The sequence below is a fragment of the Natrix helvetica genome, assembly GCF_964273705.1.
Source record: "Natrix helvetica genome assembly, chromosome: 1".
In the NCBI taxonomy this organism is placed as follows: Eukaryota; Metazoa; Chordata; class Lepidosauria; order Squamata; family Natricidae; genus Natrix; species Natrix helvetica.
The window spans coordinates 372,863,492-372,886,125 of NC_138548.1; the positions used below are offsets into that span (position 1 = coordinate 372,863,492).

Genomic DNA, 22,634 nt, shown 5'->3' on the forward strand with positions numbered 1-22,634 from the left:
ACATATACATACATGGAGGAGGTAGTAATCAAACATATATCACATTAATAATAATAGTAGAAAATTAAAATTAGCCATTAAAATATCCCATGATAAAATACAATTTAAAAGGACTGTCAGGAGGAGGATAAACTACGGTTGAGCCAGGCCAGATAATTGAAAGAGGTGGGTCTTGAGCTTTACACGGAAGGAGCGGAGATCGGAAGTAATCCTGATGTCAAGGGGGAGGTCATTCCACAGGGCTGGGCCCATCACAGAGAAGGCCCTGCTCCTGGGTGTTGCCCCCCGACACTGTTTAGCGGACGGCACCCAGAGAAGTACCTCTCTGTGTGAGCGGATTGGTCGTAGGGATGTATGGGGCAGGATGCGATCCCGTAAATAACTAGGTCCTATGCCAGCGATGGCGAACCTTTTTTGGCTCACGTGCCACAAGTGGGGGGAGCGCAGGGGGGTCGTGTGCGGGCGTGCCGCACCCATAATGCAATGCGTGACCCCCCAGTGCGCATGAGCGCACAACGAGCGACACCCCCCATTTTTACATGCTTTCTTCGCCCTCCCCAGGCACCAGAGGCTTTATAGGAGCCTGGGGAGGGTGAAAAGAGCCTCCCTCGCCCCCCCGAAGGCCCTCCGGAGGCTTCAGGGACCGTTCGGAGGCTTCCCTGAAGCCTTCGGAGCACTCAAAAGGATCCTCCGAGCAAACCGGAAGTGACTTCTGGGTTGCTCAAGGGTCGTTTTAAGCGCTCCGAAGGCATCAGGGAAGCCTCCGGATGGTCCCTGAAGCCTTCGGAATGCTTAAAACCACCCTCCGAGCAAACCGGAAGTGACTTCCGGTTTGTTCGGAGGGTTGTTTTAAGGGTTCCGAAGGCTTCAGGGAAGCCTCTGGACGGTCCCTGAAGCCTCCGGAGGCCCTCTGGGAGGGCGGGGGAGGCTCTTTTCACCCTCCCCAGGCTGCTATAAAGCCTCTGGAGCCTGGGGAGGGCAAAAAATGGCTTTTAAAAAGGTGAACTCAGGTGGCCAGCGCGCGCATGCGCGCTGGCAGCTGACAGGGCAGCACCTCGCGTGCCCTGACAAATGGCTCCGCGTGCCACCTGTGGCACGCGTGCCATAGGTTCGGCATCACTGTCCTATGCCATGGAGCGCTTTAAAGATCGTAATCAAAACCTTGAAACGCACCCGATAGACCACAGGAAGCCAGTGCAGCTCGCGCAGGAGAGGTGTTACATGGGAGAACCTAGTCCTCCCCATAATCACCCGCGCGGCCGCATTCTGAACCAACTGTAGTCTCCGAGTGCATCTCAAGGGAAGCCTCTATCTATCTATCTATCTATCTATCTATCTATCTATCTATCTATCTATCATCTATCTATCATCTATCTATCTATCTATCTATCTATCTATCTATCTATCTATCTATCTATCTATCATCTATCTCCAACCACCCATATCTATCTATATTATCTTTCTCTCCCTCCTCCCTCCTTCCCTCTCTCATCTATAATTTATCTAACATTTATTTCGCTAAGCTTAAAATGGATCCACTCATTGACCAAGTGTCTTATAACCCTACCCTGTATAAATAGGATTAAATCAACTAAAATATGAGCACTTGAAAACAGATATTACACCCACAAATTCAATGCAGTAGCAGCAAAATAGTACTGTGTCGAGAAACCATAAACCTTAAATAAACTCATTCAGGGAAAGAACTTCTCTCATATCTCCTCCTCCTCCTCCTCAAAAGTCTGCAGAAACAACCAAGTTTGAGTTGCTTTCCTAGATCTTTGTAATATATAAAGGCAGGATCACCTTTTTCTGAGATGCTGTCCCAAAAAGGTGTGTGTGTGTGTTTGTGTGTGTGTGTGTGTGACTGAGAGGCACCACATTCCAGAACTATGGATGCTTGAAGAGAGAGAACCTGGAGAATCTAATCGGGCAGGCAGAAGTTCTAGGGAAAAGACAGCCTCAAAGACTTCCAACTCAAACATTCCCCCCTCCCCAAAGTCTTAGAATGCAACCAAAACTCCACAATAATCTGTGGAGGTCTCTGCATGGCACAGTACGTGTTCAAAGTATGGGAAGATTGGGGGAATAGAGGTGGAGTTGTCTGTATTTGGGAAAAAGAAATACCTGCCATGGCTTCAGCTTTTCAGTGTCCAACCTCTTCTTGTGCATTCTCTTGGAGATGGACAAATACGCAGCATTTATGGAGCTTGCAACATTCCGCACAGCACTGTAGATGTTGTAAGTGTCTAAAGTCAAGGTTCTTTCAACCACTCCTTGGGGCAGAATTTCAACGTCCTCTTTCTCCCGGCATCTGGTCCAGCCTTTCACAGCCAAAGGGTGCTTGGCATACGAACACAGAAAAGCATCATTTGCAAACCTCTCCATTAAAATATATATTTTTTCGAAATCATCGTATTTTGTTCTTTTCTCAGTCTGGATGAGGAAGGAAAAAATGCTATGGGTGTATTTGAAAGTTAGGGGAGCATATGTCATCTCAAAAGTGAGATCCCACAAAGCAGTCATGACCCAGACTTTCCCGACACTGGGCTTTGTCAAGGATCCAAGAATATGTTGTATAATGTATATTCCCTCTGTGAAGGACAGAGCTTCAGCATAATAAAGGTATACATTGACCTGGCTCCACTGAAGGAAACCTATGGAATTAAGCTTCATTTTTTTGGTATCTAGTGAGATTGTTTGGGAGAAGACAACACAAATATTATTCTGGGTGAGCATTGGCTTAAAAGTTTGGATGAACTGCTCTCCATTGCTGGTGTCAGCAACAACAAGACCGATCAATGTCCATCTGAAATATTGAAGCAATACGATAATCCCTGGGTACTGGACCCCTTCTTTGGGGACTGACTGGTAGAAAAAAGGAAAATAGGACTTATTGCTGAGTAATGGCGAAGCAAAAGCATAGCTGACCTAAAAAAAAAATAAAGGCATTCATTTTATTTCGCATTTTTATTTGACTGACTGTCAAACTATGTACGACCTGAAAATTACAATGATTGTATGATGTTCTATGTTTGAGTAGACAAAATTAAAGACATGAATATAGGTTGCTCTCTCCCCCCCTCCCCATTACTTACTGGGAGAGAAAGCATATGAAAAGAAATCTTGGATCCCAAGGTGAACATGAGCCAAAAGTGTGATTCTAGTGCACAAAGAAAATTCCATCGTGGCCCTGGGTGGCATTAATGGATGTGTAGTGGCAAGGTCAAGAGAAGGTATGTTTCCCTTTCATTGGCAGCTAAATATCGGAGACTAAATTTTTGGAAGGACAATGATAAACTAGAGGAGAGCAAGTCAAGATGATAAGAGGCTGGAAACAGTTGAAGGTATTAGGTGTGTTTAGCCTGGATGAAGAAGATTATAGGCACCATTGCATGAGGGGCTGCCTATGGAAGACAGGGCACAATTGTTTAGCTCCAGTGAAGAAGACAAAACAAGTAGCTTACAATGGAGAAGATTTCAGCTGGATGTCCTAGTGTAGGAGCTGTCCAACTTTGGAAAAGGCCACCTCAGAAGGTAGTTGAGTCCTTTGCTAGAGATGTTTCAAGACAGCCTGGATTATTGTGTGTAGGGGATACTGGATTCCTGCACTGGATTACATAATGCCCCCAAATCTTTCCAATCCTCCAAATCTGTGACTCTTTGGTTCTTACTGCCAAGAATGTCCATTGGTGGGATTGTTGTGGACTCTGCCCATCTCCCCTGACTGGTCCCATCAGGGAAAGGGCCTTCCTCCAGCACAATTTCTAGATTGGGTCTCTGCTACCTATTGGGATTGCTTCATTAGCCTGGACTACTGTGTCACTCTTGATTCTTCCATAACCCCACTATTCCTTATTATTTCTAGAGGGAAAACGTCTTTCTTTGAAAATCCATTCAAAAACAAAACAAAAACCCAACAACTTTCAAATTTAGATTTTTTAGAATTATTTATTTCTCAGTGCATAACATATGTACAATGAGATTGGTTGAGCTCCCTCAATGCACCCCCCTCCAAACACAATAGAACTCACAGTGAAGACAGAAAATCCCTAACCCGATAAATCATATTAACAAACACCCAGTCCTATTGCACCAGTGTGAACATGTTACATGTCGTGGCGGCCCTGCAAGTCCACATAACGTAGTTATGATGTTATTTCGCATTCAGGAGTCTGACAGCCCACAGATAGAACTCAGCAACTAACTGCAAAGAAACATACTTGTGGGATTTTGTAGGTGCCCAGCATGGTTGAAATCTGAATTGAGTATTCAGAGTCGGTCCCTTCGAGAACAACCAATGTACTTTTTGTCTTCCTGCAGCTGTAATTTGGGATGTTGGCCTTGCCAGCTGAAAGGAAATCCAGTAGAACAGCTGAAGTCATTCTTGGATCAAAATAATTGTCATGGATGGTATAGCCCAGGGTGATGTTGGGTAAGAGGAGGCGATTGTGGTTGACCTCTTGGATGGCAATCTGGAAAGACAGGAGCTTCCAGTACATCATGGATCCTTTCCTGAAATATATCATACTGTTAATTGGTTTGGAGGAGGAGATTTGTAGATAATTTTAGAAGATCTAGAGAAGAGCATGGATACAACTAGGCATAAGACTGAACTCTGTTATTCTGCCTTGATCCACCTCCATGGAGACCAAGGCATTAGGACATCTAGAAGGGAAAATGCAGTCACAGAATCAATCTTATTCTCAAGGCCAGATCAAAAGTATAAAATGATGGCCACATCATCAGCTTTGCTTGAACACTTACAGAGAGGGAGAGCTCAGGTCTTTCCAAGGCTGGAGTTCAGTAGAATCATCCAGCAGAAGACCTGGCCATTCTCTCCAGCTGTGTGAAATGCCTGTCTCTATTTTGTCAGTTGCTTATTCCTGAACTCCGACTAGGACAGAAAGTTTAAAGCCCCAAGAAAAGGGCACAAACCCTTACAGAATTGTGGTGCTATTATTTCTCTCACAGCCAGAGTGACTTACAAGCCAACATCAGTCTTGGGAGCTCTCCTGAAGTTATAGACTATAAATGAAGCGTAGGTTGCAGAAATGAGTCCCCCAACGAGATGGTCTCCTGGCCTGTAATGATTCCATGGATCTGCCCCATCCCTCTCCAAAGTCAAGAGGCATTTGACTTTCATCATCTCATAGGCTGCTAAGGGCAGCTGCATCAGGAAGAGTAGTAGGAGCACCATCCTTGCTGGATCTGGAAGACTGACTGCTTTTGTTCTAATCAAAATGATCAGCCAATGACAATAGAAGGCACCTACCTTTTCCAAGTCCGAGGTTTTGTTCACTTGGCTAAGAGGGACGGAACTCACTCAAGCCTTGGGTGAGAGTAAGAATACTGATGCAACCCCTCCCCACCGGTACAACTCCTCCCAGGGTCTCAGGAGCATCTGGGAGGGATTTATGTTTCTGACCTTTCTCTCCACACAATCTCTTTCTGTTGTTCCTTAGTTTATTGTTTATGTTGAGAGTTGGAAAAGTCCCTAGAGAGTAGATGGAAAAACATGAAATAAATCACTATCATTTTGTTAAAATCCTGCGCACAGCTCCAATTGTTTCCATTATTCGATGTGCCAGCACTCAATTTAGAATTTGCAGGATGGGTACCAAAGAAGGAGAACATCCAGAGAGATGCCACTACTTTAAATCAATCTTTAAAAAGATTTATTAAGAAATTGCCCCTAAATACTTTACAACATCTGGTGGATATGACCTCAATCAGTTGGGCAAACCCCAACAGTGGGGAAGATAAATGTTTCAGAAATTGACTCACAAGGAAGCTGGGAAAAAGGGGGAAATCCTACAGCCCTTTCCCCCATTCTCTCACCTTTCGGAATAATCAATTCTGTTCAGGGATAATTAGCAATGGGAACTCACTGTTGATATTAACGCACGTTGGGGAGAAAGAAATAAGCAAGCACACAATAGGAAATACAGAATCAAAATCAGAAAAGAATTGGACGGGACCTTGGAGGTCTTCTAGTCCAACCCCCTGCTCAAGCAGGAGACCCTACACCAGTGATGGCGAACCTTTTTCGCCTCGGGTGCCAAAAGCACATACGTGCGCGCTATCACACGAACTCGAGTGCCGACCCACATAACGTAATGTCCCCGCTCACCTGTGTGGACCGCGCATTTTTGCACAAGGCTTCCTCGCCACTCCCTGCTCTGGCTGCTTCCCCTTGGATAACACCCAGTGAGGGGAGAAGTTGCTCTGCCACTAACGGGCAGAGATTGGGGTGGGGGTGAGGGGATGCTCAAGTGTGCTCCTGTGTCAAAAAACCTTCCCTTATCATTCTCCTGTGTAAAGATTGGGCCCTTTTTACAATGGCAGGTGTGAGTCCAGTTGCTAAATTCTCCCCTTCTATTAAAGAGGATCCTGGGCACTACAGTCAATAGACAAATGAGGAAGGGAGCTTCTGGCACAGGGGAAAGAAAAGCAGCAAGGAAATAAGGAAAAGCAGCTTTTTCCCCTCAAGGTGGCTGCTCTGTTTCCCCCCTCCCCCGTGCTAGCACAGAGGATCCTGCCTGGTCCCTGCAATCCAAAGGGAAATGAGGAAGAGAGCAATCTGCATGAGGGAAAGACAAGCAACAAGGAAAGAAGAAAAAGCAGCTTTTCCCCCTCAAGGTGGCTGCTCTGTTGCCCTTTTCTCCATTTCAGCACCACTCCATGGAGCCTGCCCCACCCCCCATCGCCCAGGTCCTCGCTTCTCCCAAGCATTTCTTTGCCTATTTAATTTCCCCTCCGTAGCATTTTTCCATCGTGTTTCTTGCCGTTTTGGACAGGAAAACAAAGTTTGTGGGACTAAAAAAAACTCCTTTCAATCAATCAGTTCCAACTTTGCGAGATCTCTTCCCCCTCCCCAAGTTGTAATTGATTGAAGTTTTTTTTTAGTCCCACAAACTTTGTTTCTCTGCACACGATGGCAAGAAACGCGATGGAGCTGGAAATCAGGTAGGCAAAGAAATGTTTGGGAGAAGCGAGGACCTGGGCGATGGTGGGTGGGGCAACCTCGATGCCCTAGCACCGAAATGGAGAAAAGGGCAACAGCAGCCATGTTGAGTGAAAGAAGCCTCTTTTCTTCTTTCCTTACTAGCAGGGGGGAGGGGGGAACACAGCAGGCAGCACGCGGGAAAGAAGCCTCTTTCCTTGCCGCTTGTCTCCCCTGTGCTGGCAGCTTTCTCAGCGATCGGGCAGGATCCTTTTTAGTAGCAGGGGGGAGGGGGGAACACAGCAGGCAGCACGGGGGAAAGAAGCCTCTTTCCTTGCCGCTTGTCTCCCCTGTGCTGGCAGCTCTCTCAGCGATCGGGCAGGATCCTTTTTAGTAGCAGGGGGGAGGGGGGAACACAGCAGGCAGCAGGAGTGAAAGAAGCCTCTTTCCTTGCCGCTTGTCTCCCCCGTGCTGGCAGCTCTCTCAGCGATCGGGCAGGATCCTTTTTAGTAGCAGGGGGGAGGGGGGAACACAGCAGGCAGCAGGAGTGAAAGAAGCCTCTTTCCTTGCCGCTTGTCTTTCCCCGTTCCGGCAGCTCTCTTTGCATTGGGCTGTTTTTCGCCCTTTGGAGGCTTCAGGGAATCCTCCGGAGATTAAAAAAAACTATCGAAAATCAGCTGGCCAGCGGGTGCATGCGCACTGGAGCTGACAGGGCAATGCCTCGCGTGCCCTCAGAAATGGCTCCGCGTGCTGCCTGTGGCACGCGTGCCATAGGTTCGCCATCACGGCCCTACACCATTTCAGACAAGGGACTGTCCAGTCTCTTCTTAAAAATACGCAGTGATGAAGCATCCAAAACTTCTGAAAGCAAGCTGTTCCACTGGTTATTTGTTCTCACTGTTAGGAAGTTCCTCCTAATTCCAGGTTGCTTCTCTCCTTGATCAGTTTCCATCCAATGTTTCTTGTCTTACCTTCTGATCCTTTGGAAAATAAATTGATAACCCCCTTTTTTTGTGGCAGCCCCTCAAATACTGGAATACTGCTATCACATTCTTCTTTTCTCTAGATTCTCTAGACACCTAATTCCTGCTTGTTTGTTTGTTTGCTTTATTGGATTTATATGCCTCCCTTCTCCCAAAGGACTCAGGGCGGCATACAACATTAAAAAACACATCTCACAAAACTTAAAAGGAAATTAAGGAAATTAATTTCCTTAATTCCTGCAACTGTTCTTCATATGTTTTATGTTTTAGTCTCCAGGCCCTTTCCTTAGCCAACTCTGTACTTTATTCCCTGGTTTTGTGGCCAAGAATGCTAATACCATCATCACTGTTTTAGCCAGGATGGTGGAAATGGCAACAGAGAAGATGTTGCAGAATGCTATTTGTTGGAGAAAAGTTCGCTGTCAGGCTACTGTATATTTTCTTGTGGTTCTTAGGCCTGCCGCACTTTTTATTATTCTACTATGCATTTTCTATTGTGGGAAAATGGGAGTGGGGGATTGTATGGAGTTAGATGGTATGGAGCCATAACAAAATTCTTTCTAGAAAGCCAAGGTCATCCTTTGTCTTTGCACCTCTGCACCTGACCGGAACGGGATGGGTGGAAGCTGCCAGCATGGCAGTGGAAGATTGGACCATGTGATGGACTTGTGGGCATGGGGGCAAGATCATGAACTTTCAACTGGGTGGGGAAAACCAGGAAGCTTTCAGATTCGGGTTTCCTCAGATGTGCCCACATGGCTCTCTAAATAAATTGGAACCTTGAACAATACTTTGTCTTGGACTCTGATTTATTTTTGGATGCTATTTGGAACCCTGACTGGCCTATAAATAAGAATGAGGTCAAAAAGGAAAGCAGGAGGGCAGTTAGGAGGCTGTAGGAGAGATCCCAATTGTTTCTTTTGACTACAGGAGTCTCTTGGAATTTAATAGAGATTCCCAAGATGTGCCAAGATGGGAAACTGGAGAGTTTGGCTCAAATCTGTTTTAAAACACCCATCAAAAATCCAGAATTCAGAAAGACTTTTAGCATGGCCATAATAAGACTGGCATCTTATTATAGGCTTAATAAAGGCTATAAAATGTGTCCCTTTTCCTGAGCTTTTTCATGAATTGAGTTCTGGAAACGGAACCTTTGCTACTCTTAGAGTTCATCCAGCTGATTGGGGTCATATCCTCTTTTTTTTAATAAACAAAGTTTTATTGGTTTTTTGGTATTTTACAAAGGTAAAAGGTAAGGGAAAGGTTACAAATTTTGGCAGTTGCGAAATGCGGTAGGTGCACCCCCCCCTCCAAACTCATAGTATACATTTGCATAAAATTCAATATTAAGTAGTAACATATGGTCAGTGTGGCAAATTCAATTGGTAATTTCGATCAGTTTATATCAGGTGACTTTTCTTACTCATTTTTGTGATCTGAGCTTTCTTGATGTCGCCCCATCTCCCCCCGCTGGCAGAGCTCCGGCCCCTCCCGTGTCTTGTATGTCTGTTAGGGAGTCTTCTGGTTTTTCTAGAAGTACTTTGTTTTTTTTCCATAAAGGCCTGCGCCTCTATGGGTGTATTAATTCTAACTCTTGTCTCCTCCCAGAATATTAACATACCTTCAGGCATCAACCATCTAAACCACACCCCCTTCTGGTATAATTTATTCGCCAATTGCAAATAATTTTTTCTTTTTTCCCTCACTTTCTTGGGGATCTGTTTCAGAATGGTTATCTCCTTATCTTTGTATGTCAAGGCTTGCCCCCTTTGTGCACTCAGAATTTTATCTCTTGTACTTTTCCTAAGGAATTTAATGTGTACCTCCCTGGGAACATTGTGTGTTCTAGCGTAAGCTGAGTTCACTCTATAAGCCAGGTCTATTTCCCACCCCATCTGTTGTTTCTCCTTCTGGATATACTCAGCCAAAATGCTTGTCATGATGTCCCTTATATTTTCATCATCTGTCTCCATCACATTTTGAAATCTAAGATAAAAAGACATTCTCTCAAACTCTATTTTCATTTGTTGGGTATCAAGTTCTTTGTTTCCCTTCTGCACCCCCTCTATCCCCTCCCTCATCTCAGCCGCCCCACCCTCCAAAAGATCCAATCTCTGAGTTCTTATTAATTTTGCCCTGGTTCTCTTTAATTTCTTCTTTCATCTCCTTCAATTGTCTCTTTATTTCCTCTTGTCCCTGTAGAAGTTGCTGGAACATTTGATTAAACTCCAGCTCTGTAGATTTAGGTTGCATTAAGGCTGTTATCGTCGATTGTGTACTAGGACTGGAGGTTGCAGATGTCAGGGCAGAGGCAGCAAAGCCTGGCTTTCCAGGAGGTGGTTTTTTAGGTGGCATTGTTTAAGGAATAAAGAGTCCAGTCAGTATAGAGAATGATCAGTCAGAAAGGTAGAACAGCCACGAGAGTCCAGGAGACAGAGGGTCCAGGCAGAAGAGAGTTTTTTCTAATCACCCTGGCAGAAGAGCAAAAGTTTTTCACTCCAGGGAGTTCAAAAGCAATCAATCAACAAGAGATTTGTCTGAGTAGCACGGGGACAAAGACCGGAAGCCTGAAGTTTTGAAGGTGAAGTCAAGTTTCACATTTCATGAAGACAACGGAAGTGTGCCATCTTGCCCTGCCAGCTTCCAGTTTCGAGGCAACAAATAAAGTTTTCAAAGTTCAAAATTCCCAAAGTTTCCAGATCATCATTATATTATAAGTTTGAGTCCGAAAGTCCACTTAGTAGGGGCGTGACATCATTGATTGGCTCTCCCCCTCCTCCTTCCCTTGGGGCTAAGAGCACAGTTGTTTCCAGCCGCCTGTCCGAGGGGGGGGGGAAATCCCCCTCCCTCCAGCCGCGCCTCTCCAAGTCAAGCTGAAAAGTAAAGTTTACACAGCTGACAAGTTTTCAAGTTTGTGATGGGAATGGGGGAAGTTTATGCCTCACCACATTGCCGCTGCATCCTTCAGCTTTCTTATCTCCAATCAGCCTCACAGCGAAGACGCCGGAGCGTCTCCCCTTCGTGCTCCTTGGTGCCTGGAGCGAAGCGGGGTCCCCCCGCCGGCCGCCAGCGATCCAGGGGTCCCCCCGCCACGCCGCTCCTCCAGCAGAACGCCTCTGCGGGGCGTCCTGTGCCCCCCAAGGAGTGGGGAGCCCACTGGGGATGCGCGGGGCGAGCAGTCCCTGCCCGTCGCCGTCAGCCGCCGGAACCGGAAGTCATATCCTCTTGATGTAAGTTTTAAAGGGCAATTTCTTAATAAGCCTTTTAAAAAAAACATTAAAAGCCCTTTGCTTCTTTTCATGTTCTCAATTTCTCTCCTGCAAATTGTCAATGAAGTGTCAACATGCAGCTTAAAAGAAACATCAACATACTCTAATCACCACCAGACACAGGCTCGTTCTATCATATGTGATGGACCTCCACAAAAAATGTTGGACTAAAATACATACGTGGCTGAAAAAGATGATACAACAACATATTGACTTAAAACCTGAAATATTTTTGCTGGGGATTTTACCAGAATATTATAATGTATATTTGATTATCCATGTTATAACAGCAACCAGGATTGTATTTGCACAAAATTAGAAAGTGAAGAGATCCCTACAGAGGAGAATGTGATTAGGAAAATATTAGAATGTGCAGAAATGAACAGATTGACACTGGCTAACAAAGGGAAAGAACAAACTGATGATTATACAATTTCGGAATCTTTACACCGGTGGTTAGAGAACAGACCTAAGAATTAATAGTAAAAGAAGCTATCTAAAGTATAAGAAATGTATTAATCGTCAATATAACTAATAGAGTTAAATAAATTACAATGGGTTTGTTATAATATTAGATACTTAAAGTATTGGAAATTAAGCCAAGATGAGATTAAATAATGAGTACAATGGTATATTTTAAGGTTGGCACAAAATATTTGTACCCAGACGACACACTGGTTGATGGAAAATGGATTGTTTATATAAAAATAAAATAAAATAAATATTTTTTAAAAATTAATAGCCTCTCCTTGAATCACATTCCTTTCATTCCTATCTGAGGGACCATCTCTTGCCGGTCAGATCCACCCAATGTCAGGGTTCCAAGTAACACCTCCAATGAAAGAAGGCTCCGAGGATTGAGTTTCCTCAAATTTTATTAGAGATGTCATATTGGCACATCTGGTAAAACCCAAACCTGAAATCTTCCAGGTTTTCCCTACTCAAGTGAAAGTCCAAGTCCCTGCCCAGCACCCACACGTCCATTACATAGTCCAATCAGGCACCATCAACTGCCATTGATACTCTTTCATGAGGCCCTGAAGAGGTGGTTTCACCAGACTGTGATGGAGCCCATCAAAAGGTTTATTTAACCATGTGTTGTCGCCTGGGGAGGGGTTTATTATGTTTTTGTTATTATTTTCCTAAGCTGCATTTTTATTGCTTGTAAGCTGCCTTGAGTCACTATGAGTAAATAGGTGGCTATATAAATATTATAAATAAAATTTAAAAAATGAATAAAAATTAAAGAATAATAATACAACACAACACAACCTTAGGGCACAGATGCACTTATTGTTTTTCACCTTTTTTTCCTACCATTGCCTAGAAATTCAGGCATCCTGAGTTTGGCATGGAACTGGAAGCATGGAAGCCAATTTCCATGAATTTGAGAGAGAAAAACTTTTTCACTTTTTCCAAAAGTGGCTTTTTCCCAATAATACGAATCACAGGAAATACAGACAATGTGAAAAGTCTTTATTAGGGTGTGTGTGTGTGTCAAGTCTTTTTATAGGCTACAGAACCTTGACACCTGAGCTACAAATATTCTCCTTTATTGGTTTCCTAAATTGAAAAATGAACCCTAGACAGCCATGCTAAAATGCTAATATCTTCACTAAAAAGTTAATGGTGAAGGCTAAAATTCCAAGCAACACTGCCAGACATAGAAACAATGGCAGTTTGGCTTTAGCGGGAGATTACTTTAAAAGCAGCCAGCAAAATAGTGTTTTCCCCTGAAAAGTAGCTAATGACGAATTAACAAATTGGGTGGGAATTGTACTCCAGACCATCCACCAGAATCACTTTGCTGCTTCACTTTTCAACATCAGTTGCTCCTTTGTATTCAAGTCTGGCCTTAGCAAAATGATGTAACACTTAGGGATGAAGATGCAACTCAGGAGGCCAGCACTGGAGGCTAAGATGGAGAAGACTTGCACGATCACCATGTACTTCCCCTTTGTGCTCAGATAGGTGGGCACAAAGGACACCCAAACACTGCAGAAGACCAACATGCTAAAGGTGATCAGCTTGGTTTCATTGAAGGCTCCTGGAAGATTCCTGGCCAGGAAAGCCACCACGAAGCAGATGACAGCCAGAAAGCCCATATAGCCAAGAGCAATATAAAACATGGCAGCAGAGCCTTCATTGCACTGCAGAACAATCTCTCTTGGCTGGGAATACATATCAGAATCAGGGAATGAAGGGAAGAGTCCTAGCCAAGTGAAACAAATGACAACTTGGACACTGGAACAAGAAACGATGATCGAATTGGCCAGACTCTTGCCCAGCCATCTCCTCACTCTGTTTCCTGGCTTTGTGGCCAGGAAGGCCAGCACCACTGTGATCGTTTTGGCCAAAACAGATGACACAGCAATTGAGAAGATAATGCTGAAAACGGCTTGTTGGAGAAGGCAGGTGGCTCTCCTTGGCCGTCCAATGAAGAGGAAGGAGGTCAGGAAGGAGAGCAGAAGGGAGACCAGGAGGATATAGGAGAGATCCCGGTTGTTGGCTTTGACGATTGGAGTTGCTTGGAATTTAATGAATATTGCCAAGACCAAAACTGTGGTGAAGATTAGGAATAGGGCAAAGGAAATAAGGATGATTCCCAAGTGCTCTTGATGGGACAAAAATGTGACAATTTTGGGGATGCATTTAGTTTGAAGCTTGTTTTGATACTGGTCTTCTGGACATCTTCTGCAGTATTCTGCATCTGCAAAGGACAGATGTAACATCTACCATGAATTTATAGGATGGGGGTTAGATTTTGAAATAAAAAAACCCAAATCTTACTTTGTATGTGTATGTATCTGCCAGGGGAAAGGGAGGTGGACAGAAAAAGTTTATGAGCATGTGTGTGGATGTGCTTCTTTGCATTAGCAAGTGTCCAAAGATGATGAATTGAGAAAACGTAGCTAGATTAAGAAGGGGCAAAATTTGAGATGTGTTATTTTTAATTTATCAAACATCTCCATTTCTCTCCTGCTCTTTTCCCTCTTTGGAAACTGTAGGAAGCCAAAGGGAAGAAGGACAACCATCTACATCATGCAAGAAGGTCTTCAATGGCTTGGAATTGGCCAGCCTGAATGAATTGGTATATTCTGGTTCACCCAAATTCAGCTTGATTTATATCACAACTCATTAATTTCAGGATAACATTTAAATGCAATATAAATATTGTTGAATTATTTATGGATTCAGTTTTTCCCACCTAATCCCAATGGTTAATTTGAAACTGATAAAGATCTTTGGTTTGACCTTCCCTTATAATAACTATAATGTGGAAAGATTCCTCTCTAGTTGCAATGTATTCCGTGAAACAGCTATTCCACAGGAAACACAGACCATCCCTTATCTCCTCCATGACAGGACGAGAAGCAATGGATGGAAACTAATCAAGGATAGAAGCAACCTGGAATTAAGGAAAATCTTCCTAACACTGAGGACAATTAATCACTGGAACAGCTTGCTTTCAGAAGTTGTGGGTGCTTTATCATTGGAGGTTTTTAAGAATAATAGAATAGGGTAGGATAGGATAGAATAGAAAAGAATAACAGAGTTGGAAGGCACCTTTGAGGTCTTCTAGTCCAGCCCCCTGCCTAGGCAGGAAATCCTACTCCACTTCAGACAAATGGTTATCCAACATCTTCTTAAAAATGTCCAGTGTTGGAGCATTCACAACTTCTGGAGGCAACTTGTTCCACTGATTAATTGTTCTAACTGTCAGGAAATTTCTCCAAATGCTTTGGAGAATAGCTTGACTCCCTCTTCTTTGTGGCAACCCCTGAGATATTGGAACGCTGCTATCGTGTCTCCCCTGGTCCTTCTTTTAATTAAACTAGACATACCCAGTTCCTGCAATGGTTCTTTATATGCTTTAGCCTCCAGTCCCCTAATCATCTTTGTTGCTCTTCTCTGCACTCTTTCTAGATTCTCCACATCTTTTTTACATTGTGGCGACCAGAACTGAATGCAGTATTCCAAGTGTGCCCTTACCAAGGCCTTATAAAGTGGTATTAACCCTTCAGGTGATCTTGATTCTATCCCTCTGTTGATGCAGCCTAGAACTGTGTTGGCTTTTTTGGCAGCTGCTGCACACTGCTGGCTCATATTTAAATGGTTGTCCACTAGGCCTCCAAGATCCCTCTCACAGTTACTACTACTGAGCAAGGTACCACCTATACTGTAACTGTGCAAATTGCCCAGAGACTGGACAATTTGTATGAAATTGTGTAGGGTTTTCTGCTTAAACAGGAGGTTGGATTAGACAACCCCCAAGGTCACTTCTAACTCTGTTATTGTGTTCTTCTGTTATCTTGGAGGAACATGGATAGCCAGAAATGGCTATCCTGAGTCCTTTCTGGAACTAGAAGATCCCAAGATGACCAACTAGATCCTATATGAGTTGGCTGTTATTCCCCTTGATGGATAGCTTTACAGTATAGAAACAATATTATACTCTTCATCATGGTAAAGTAATACATTACTTCATGTAACTTCATCTGATCCTTCACAAAGCCACAGAAGCTTCTAGTTAGCTGCTTGGTTTCCTCTACATCTCACAATCTCATTCTAACGGATTCTGGCATTCCCGTTACTGTTACTCCCTTGGTGAAACCAATTCTGAAACTTAACTACGTTCTCCCCTTAATATCAAACTTTAAAACATTTTCATAGAAAAGATCTGTAGGAACCTTTGCTCCATTTCCAAGAGCTGCTTGGAGTCCCATTCACCCACCTTCTTGAGTAGAAATGCTCCCTTCAGCACAGGGGTTGCAGTTGTAGCAGCAGATTGGTTTTCCTTCCTGGACCACTTTGAAGTATCCAGGTTGACAAACCTCCACACATTGGGAGTAAGGCAAGGGCTGAACGGGAATAAAAGTGGGATTCAGAAGCATTTTCAAAAAGCTATGGCATGAGACATAGAGTCAGAAGGGGGTGAAAATAAAGGTATGTGCAAAATGGACTAGACACGGAATGTTCTGTTTCTCCTCCAGGCAATGGTGTGGTGGCCATTCCATGGATGGTCCAACAATTTCCCCATAAAGTTATTCTTAAAATTGGAAGCGGTTTGTGATAGGCAGATATGCTTCCATTTCGGAGGATTGACTCCGGGAGACTGCCTGAGGAACTCTTACAAAACCACATCAGTTGGATCCCGAGGAGAAATGAGAATTCTGGAATTCTCCAGCATGTTAGATTTCACCCTTCTCTTCTACCAAATGTCTGGCCATGTTGTCAACTTGGATTTATTCATGGTGATTTTACTTCTCTTAAAATCCTGTCCCTGGTTCTCTCCACCATCGTGTCATTTCCCTCTGTGTCCTTGAGATAGAAGCAGGGGTGGTTTGTGCCGGTTTTACTACGCGATTCGTAACCACATGCATGCGTCCCAGGCCAGAATTCTACTAAAGTTTTGGCCAAATCGGCAGCAATCCACCTCTGGTCAGAAGCCTTCTATATTCCACAGAATATCTTCATTGCTCATACTAAATTAAAAGACCACAAGTCCGAAGCTCATATATGAAGGCAATCAGTCTACTACGTAGGTTGGGAAGGGAGGAAACAATCATTGAGGTAACGAGAGAAGAGATACAATAGAATACAATAGTAGAGTTGGAAGGGACCTTGGAGGTCTTCTAGTCCAACCCCCTGCCTAGGCAGGAAACCCTATACCGTTTCAGACAAATAGCTATCCAACATCTTCTTAAAGACTTCCAGTGTTGGGGCATTCACAACTTCTGGAGGCAACTTCTATTCCACTGATTAATTGTTCTAACTGTCAGGAAGTTTCTCCTCAGTTCTAAGTTGCTTCTCTCCTTGATTAGTTTGCTTCTTGTTCTACCCTCAGGTGCCTTGGAGAATAGTTTGACTCCCTCTTCTTTGTGGCAACCCCTGAGATATTGGAACAATGCTATCATGTCTCCCCTAGTCCTTCTTTCTATTAAACTAGACATACCCAGTTCCTGCAACCGTTCATGTGTTTTAGTCTCCAGTCCCCTAATCATCTTTGTTGCTCTTCTCTGCACTCTTTCTAGAGTCTCCACATCTTTTTCACATCGTGGCGACCAGTACTGAATGCAGTATTCCAAGTGTGGCCTTACCAAGGCTTTATAAAGTGGTATTAACACTTCACATGATCTTGATTCTATCCCTCTGTTGATGCAGCCTAGGACTGTGTTGGCTTTTTTGGCAGCTGCTGCACACGGCTGGCTCATATTTAAATGGTTGTACACTAGGACTCCAAGATCCCTTTCACAGTTACTACTACTGAGCAAGGTACCACCTATACTGTACCTGCACATTCCATTTTTGTTGCCTTTGTCCCTACCTGGCTGAGCCATTGGGACTTCATGATGGTCTCCTTATTGATGCTGAATTTGACTTCTGTAGAACCTTCTCTTGCTAAACTCCCAAATTTCACTCTATTGGTTGACTTATTGGAAAACCACAGCCAGCTCACAATGTTGAAGTCAGCCATCAAATCTCCATTCCCCTCCAAATATATTCCTTCCATGGTATTATTGTAAATCTGGGGCATCTTTAGGGAATGGTGGAACTACAGTATGAGGAAAGGAAGTTTATAGATAGATGGATCAGGTAAATACAATACAATACAATACAATGCAATGCAATGCAATGCAATGCAATGCAATGCAAAGCAAAGCAATGCAATGCAATGCAATGCAATGCAATGCAATACAATACAATACAATACAATAGTAGAGTTGGAAGGGACCTTGGAGGTCTTCTAGTCCAACCCCCTGCCTAGGCAGGAAACCCTATACCGTTTCAGACAAATGGTTATCCAATATCTTCTTAAAGACTTCCAGTGTTGGGGCATTCACAACTTCTGGAGGCAATTTCTGTTCCACTGATTAATTGTTCTAAGTGTCAGGAAATTTCTCCTCAGTTCTAAGTTGCTTCTCTCCTTGATTAGCTTCTCTATAAATCAAGTTGATTTATAGAGATGTGAGGAATTTCGCTTTCTGAATTGCAGCCTATTCTCTTACAACAGGGGTGTCAAACTCGATTTCATTGAGGGCTGCATCAGGGTTGTGTTTCACTTTGGGGGGGGCAGGGAGTATGTGGCCAGAGTGTGTGTGGCCAGCTCAACACCTCTCATGTTAGGGGCACACCTGTGGCGGTCCAAGCACTCTGCCAGCAAAAATGGGCTCCTGAGCTCCGTTTTTGGCTGTGAAGGTTTCCTGCAACCCTCTGCCAGCTAAAGTGGCATCCTGCAACCCTCTGCCATCAAAGATGGAGTGCGGGAGGGCTGTCCATATGAGCACCGCCCCCTAGAGTTGGAAACAACAAGCAGATATGTGCGAGGGGAACCTTTACCTTCCCCTTAACTGCAAACATCATGACTAAACTTCAGTTTGAAATCTTTAACATTAGCAATATGCATGAAACGTCAAAGAGAATACCTGCCATGGCTGGATCTTTTGAATCTCTGTCCTGCTTTTTCTTTGCATCCTTGTCCTCTGGGATTGAGGTGAATAGACCCCATTTAAGGCCCGTGCCACAATCTGGATGGCATTGTAAATTAAGAAGTTATCTAGAGAGAAGGTCTTTTCAATCTTCTCTTGAGGCAGAGTCCCCACGTTCTCTTTCTCTATACATCTTGCCCAGCCTTTGACAGAAAAGGTAGGCTTTTCATAAGAACAATGGAATTTTGCGTTCATAAATGCTCCAGTAAGAACATAGATATATTTTAAGTCATCAAATGTGGTCCTTTTGCTTGTCTGGATAAGAAAAGAAAAAATACTATGGGGGTATTTGAAAGACAAGTCGCTAAATGATAATTCGATGGTGAGATCCCACAAAGCTGTTATAATCCAAAGTTTTCCTACAACAGGTTTTGTCAAGGACTCCAGTATATATTCTAAAAAAAATGCTCCCTCTTTAAATGTAAACTCTGCGTAGTAGACAAATACATTGATTTGTCTCCAGGCGTTGAAAACAGAAACCATATACTTGAAGTTCTCAGCATTCATTAATACGATTTGTGAAAAAACAGCACAAATGCCATTCTGAGCCAGCAAAGGAATGAAGGTCTTAATGAAATGCTCTCCATTATCAGTGGCTGCAGCAAAGACTCCAATGAACGTCCACCGAAAATACAATAGCAGTTTAATAATCCCCAAGTTCTGAGCACCTTCTTTGGGGACGGTTCGGTAGAAAAAGGGTAACTGAGTTTTCTCGCTCAGGAAAGGTGAAGTGAAAGTGTAGCTGATCTGGAGGAAAAAAACAACCCAAAACAATAGGAGGTTTGCGTTTCATTGTAGGTTTTCAGAAAGTCCAACTATTAGATGCTGAAGAGATAGTTTCAGATGTTAGTTAGTGGACAGAAAGATTCCAACTTACCTTGGTGGACATAAAATGGGGAACGGGAATGCAGAGAATGTAGACAAGCAACTGTCTATGGAGGTTCTGAGTCATCTTATGGTTATCCCAAAGGTGCTTTTTAAAGAGGCAACTGGACTTTCTGGTTTTCCTTTTGAAGACATTTCACTTCTCATCCAAGAAGCTTCTTCATCTCTGACTGGATGGTGGGGAATGGAAGGATTTATATTCCTTGCAGACGGCTGGTTGTTAGCACTCTAGAAGAGTCCTTGAGGCCAAGTATTATCAAGGCCACCCGAGTAGTGCAAATGGGTGTGGAACCTTCTTGGAACTGTTGAAAGGACTGTGTTGTAGACAGGAGATAGATGATGTCATATCCCCCCCCCTCTGATGAGAGAAGGCTGTTCACTTTTGACATAAACCATGGCCTCTTTGACCCCTCTTTCAAATCAGTGGTCCTCTCTGTCCAAAATATGAACTTTGCCATCTTCAAACACATCAGGACAAGATTCAGCAATCCATCTGCATTTAAAAGACAAAGGCTACACTTTTGAAGAGAACAAAGTCCACATTTTGGACAGAGAGGACTGCTGGTTTGAAAGGGAGGTCAAAGAGTCCATCTATGTCAAAATTATACAATAGCAGAGTTGGAAGGGACCTTGGAGGACTTCTAGTCCAAACCCCTGCCTAGGCAGGAAACCCTATACCATTTCAGACAAATGGCTAGCCAATATCTTAATGGCTATCCAACATCTTGTTGATTGAACAGTCCTCTCTCAACAGAGTGGGAAGGATATGTGTTCTGACCCCCCTCCATCTGGTAATGAACACCGACACAGGTTTAGCTGTCTGCAACACTTTATTGACAGTCCTCTAATCTTGCTGGCTGAAAACCCAAAACATGACTCACAGACAAGACGTTGGCAGCAACCCAGACTCCAACAGATACAAACAAGAACTTCTCCAGCTGGGTACAAACAGACACACAAGGCAGATCAGACAAAGAATTCTCCAGAGAAATATGAACGGTTGTGTCCTGAAAACAGTTCCCTCCCAAAATCCCCTCTTATATACGCTCTTGGAAGGGGCCACCCCACAACCACCTGAGCTTAGGAGCTTGTCTCCGGAGCAGCTGTTGCCTTCGTTTCTCCGCCTTTCTATGCCGGGCGTCAGGGACAAACCCCCTTTGATCTTCCCCACTGCTCCATGCCTCAGGCGCCTCCTGGTGGCCAACCAGCCTATCTGGTCCCTGCTCTGCGTCTGAACCCTGCCCAGGGTCCTCCACCTCCTCCATAGCCGACTCATAGGGTTCATCACTATCTGAGTCGCTCAGCAGCTGCAAAGGATCCTGTTGGGTCACAACAGATATGATATCATCTATCTCCAGTCTAAAACACAGACCTTTCAACAGTTCCAAGAAGACTCCACACCCATTTGCACTACTCAGGTGACCCTGAGGACACAGATAAACCTCCAGCTAGCTTCAATGACTCTCTTAAAGGCCAGCTGTCTGCAAGGAGTATAAATGCTTCCATTCCTCACCATCCAGTCAGAGCTGAAGAAACTTCTTGGACGAGAAACAAAATGTCTTCAAAGAAAAATCAGAAAGTGTAGTTGCCTCTTGAAAAAGCACCTTTGGGATAGACAAGCAACTGACATCAAGGGACAGTTAGTTAAAAAATAATAATAATAATAATAAATTTGGATTTATTAGCCGCTCCCTTTCCAAGTAGGACTCGGGGCGGCGTACAATGGAGCATAAAACATAAAAAATATATAACAACACCAAACGTACATACATACACAACACACATACATACACGGAGGAGGAAACAAATTACATCAATAGACAGTTAAGAATCAGCTTTAAAATACCCCAATTGTAAAAACCCAATAAAATTAATATTTAAGGACAATTTAAAACAGTTTGGAGGAATGGGAAAATTACGATTGCGATTGAGCCAGGCCGGATAATTGAAAGAGGTGGGTCTTCAGCTGTACACGGAAGGAGCGGAGATCGGAAGTAATCCTGATGTCACGGGGGAGGTCATTCCACAGGGCTGGGCCCATCACAGAGAAGGCTCTGCTCCTGGGTGTCGCCCCCCGACACTGTTTGGCGGACGGCACCCGGAGAAGTCCCTCTCTGTGTGCGCGAATTGGTCGTAGGGATGTGTGGGGCAGGATGCGATCCTGCATATAACTAGGCCCTGTGCCATGGAAATTCACATCTCTGCAGGATCCAATTTGAGTTGGTCACTGGGACCAAAGTTTTATTCTGCTTCCAAGCTTTTGGGCTCATGTTGGATTCCATTGTCAGGGAGCATTTCTCTCTCCAAAGTAGGTGCACTGGACTGTTCTACATGTTGTATTTATATGGTTCCAGGTTGTGCATAGTTGCTGAATTAACATGTGTAGTTGTTTAGTTAATCTGCGTAATTGTTTAGTTAGCAACAAACAGCTACACACAACTAGGAACCATATAATACAACACATAGAACAGGCCAGATCCTGGTTGTATGTAGAGTGGTTAACTAAACAACTATACACAACCAGAAACCATATAAATACAACACATTGAACGGCTTGGTGCAGAATTCTGGAGAGAGAGAGAGAGAGAGAGAGAGAGAGAGAGAGAGAGAGAGAGAAGTCCCTCATATACACCCCAAGGCAGCCACATCTCTTCACTAACTTGCTTAAGTTCCTTGATGATGGGCTCCAGCACAAGCCCAAAAGCTTCGAAAAAGAATATATCTTTGGACCTGGTGACTGACCCAGATTGGATCTTGCAACATTATCCTGGGACATGTGTATTCATTTGCAATCCAAATATATTTTTCTGGATAGTTGATGCTTCCAGAGTACCTGACTAGCTTGAGAACTGAGCATTCTGAACTATCATTTTTGCTCATTGATAACTGTTAATTATAGCTATTCCTATGTTTGCTCTTTTTCTTTTGCCCCGATCCTAATGGGGCTCAAGGTTGACTCACCATTCCATCCTTCCAAGGTTGGCAGAATGAGGACCAAGGTTGGGGGCAGTATACTGACTCTGTAAATTGCTTAGAGAGGGATGTAAAGCACTGTGCAGTC

General features: G+C 43.8%; 1 protein-coding gene across 1 annotated transcript in view; it reads right to left on the reverse strand.

Moving 5' to 3' along the window:
* The window catches only part of LOC309382730 (vomeronasal type-2 receptor 26-like), a gene marked incomplete at both ends in the record, with an annotated part of 92,792 nt that overhangs the window by 14,682 nt on the left and 55,476 nt on the right, over nt 1-22,634 (reverse strand). Inside the window, 3 exons of the mRNA XM_081934522.1 lie at nt 15,934-16,060; nt 19,136-19,435; nt 20,455-20,511. Of these exons, the coding sequence (XP_081790648.1) occupies nt 15,934-16,060; nt 19,136-19,435; nt 20,455-20,511 (484 nt within the window). The remainder of the gene's footprint in view (nt 1-15,933; nt 16,061-19,135; nt 19,436-20,454; nt 20,512-22,634) is intronic.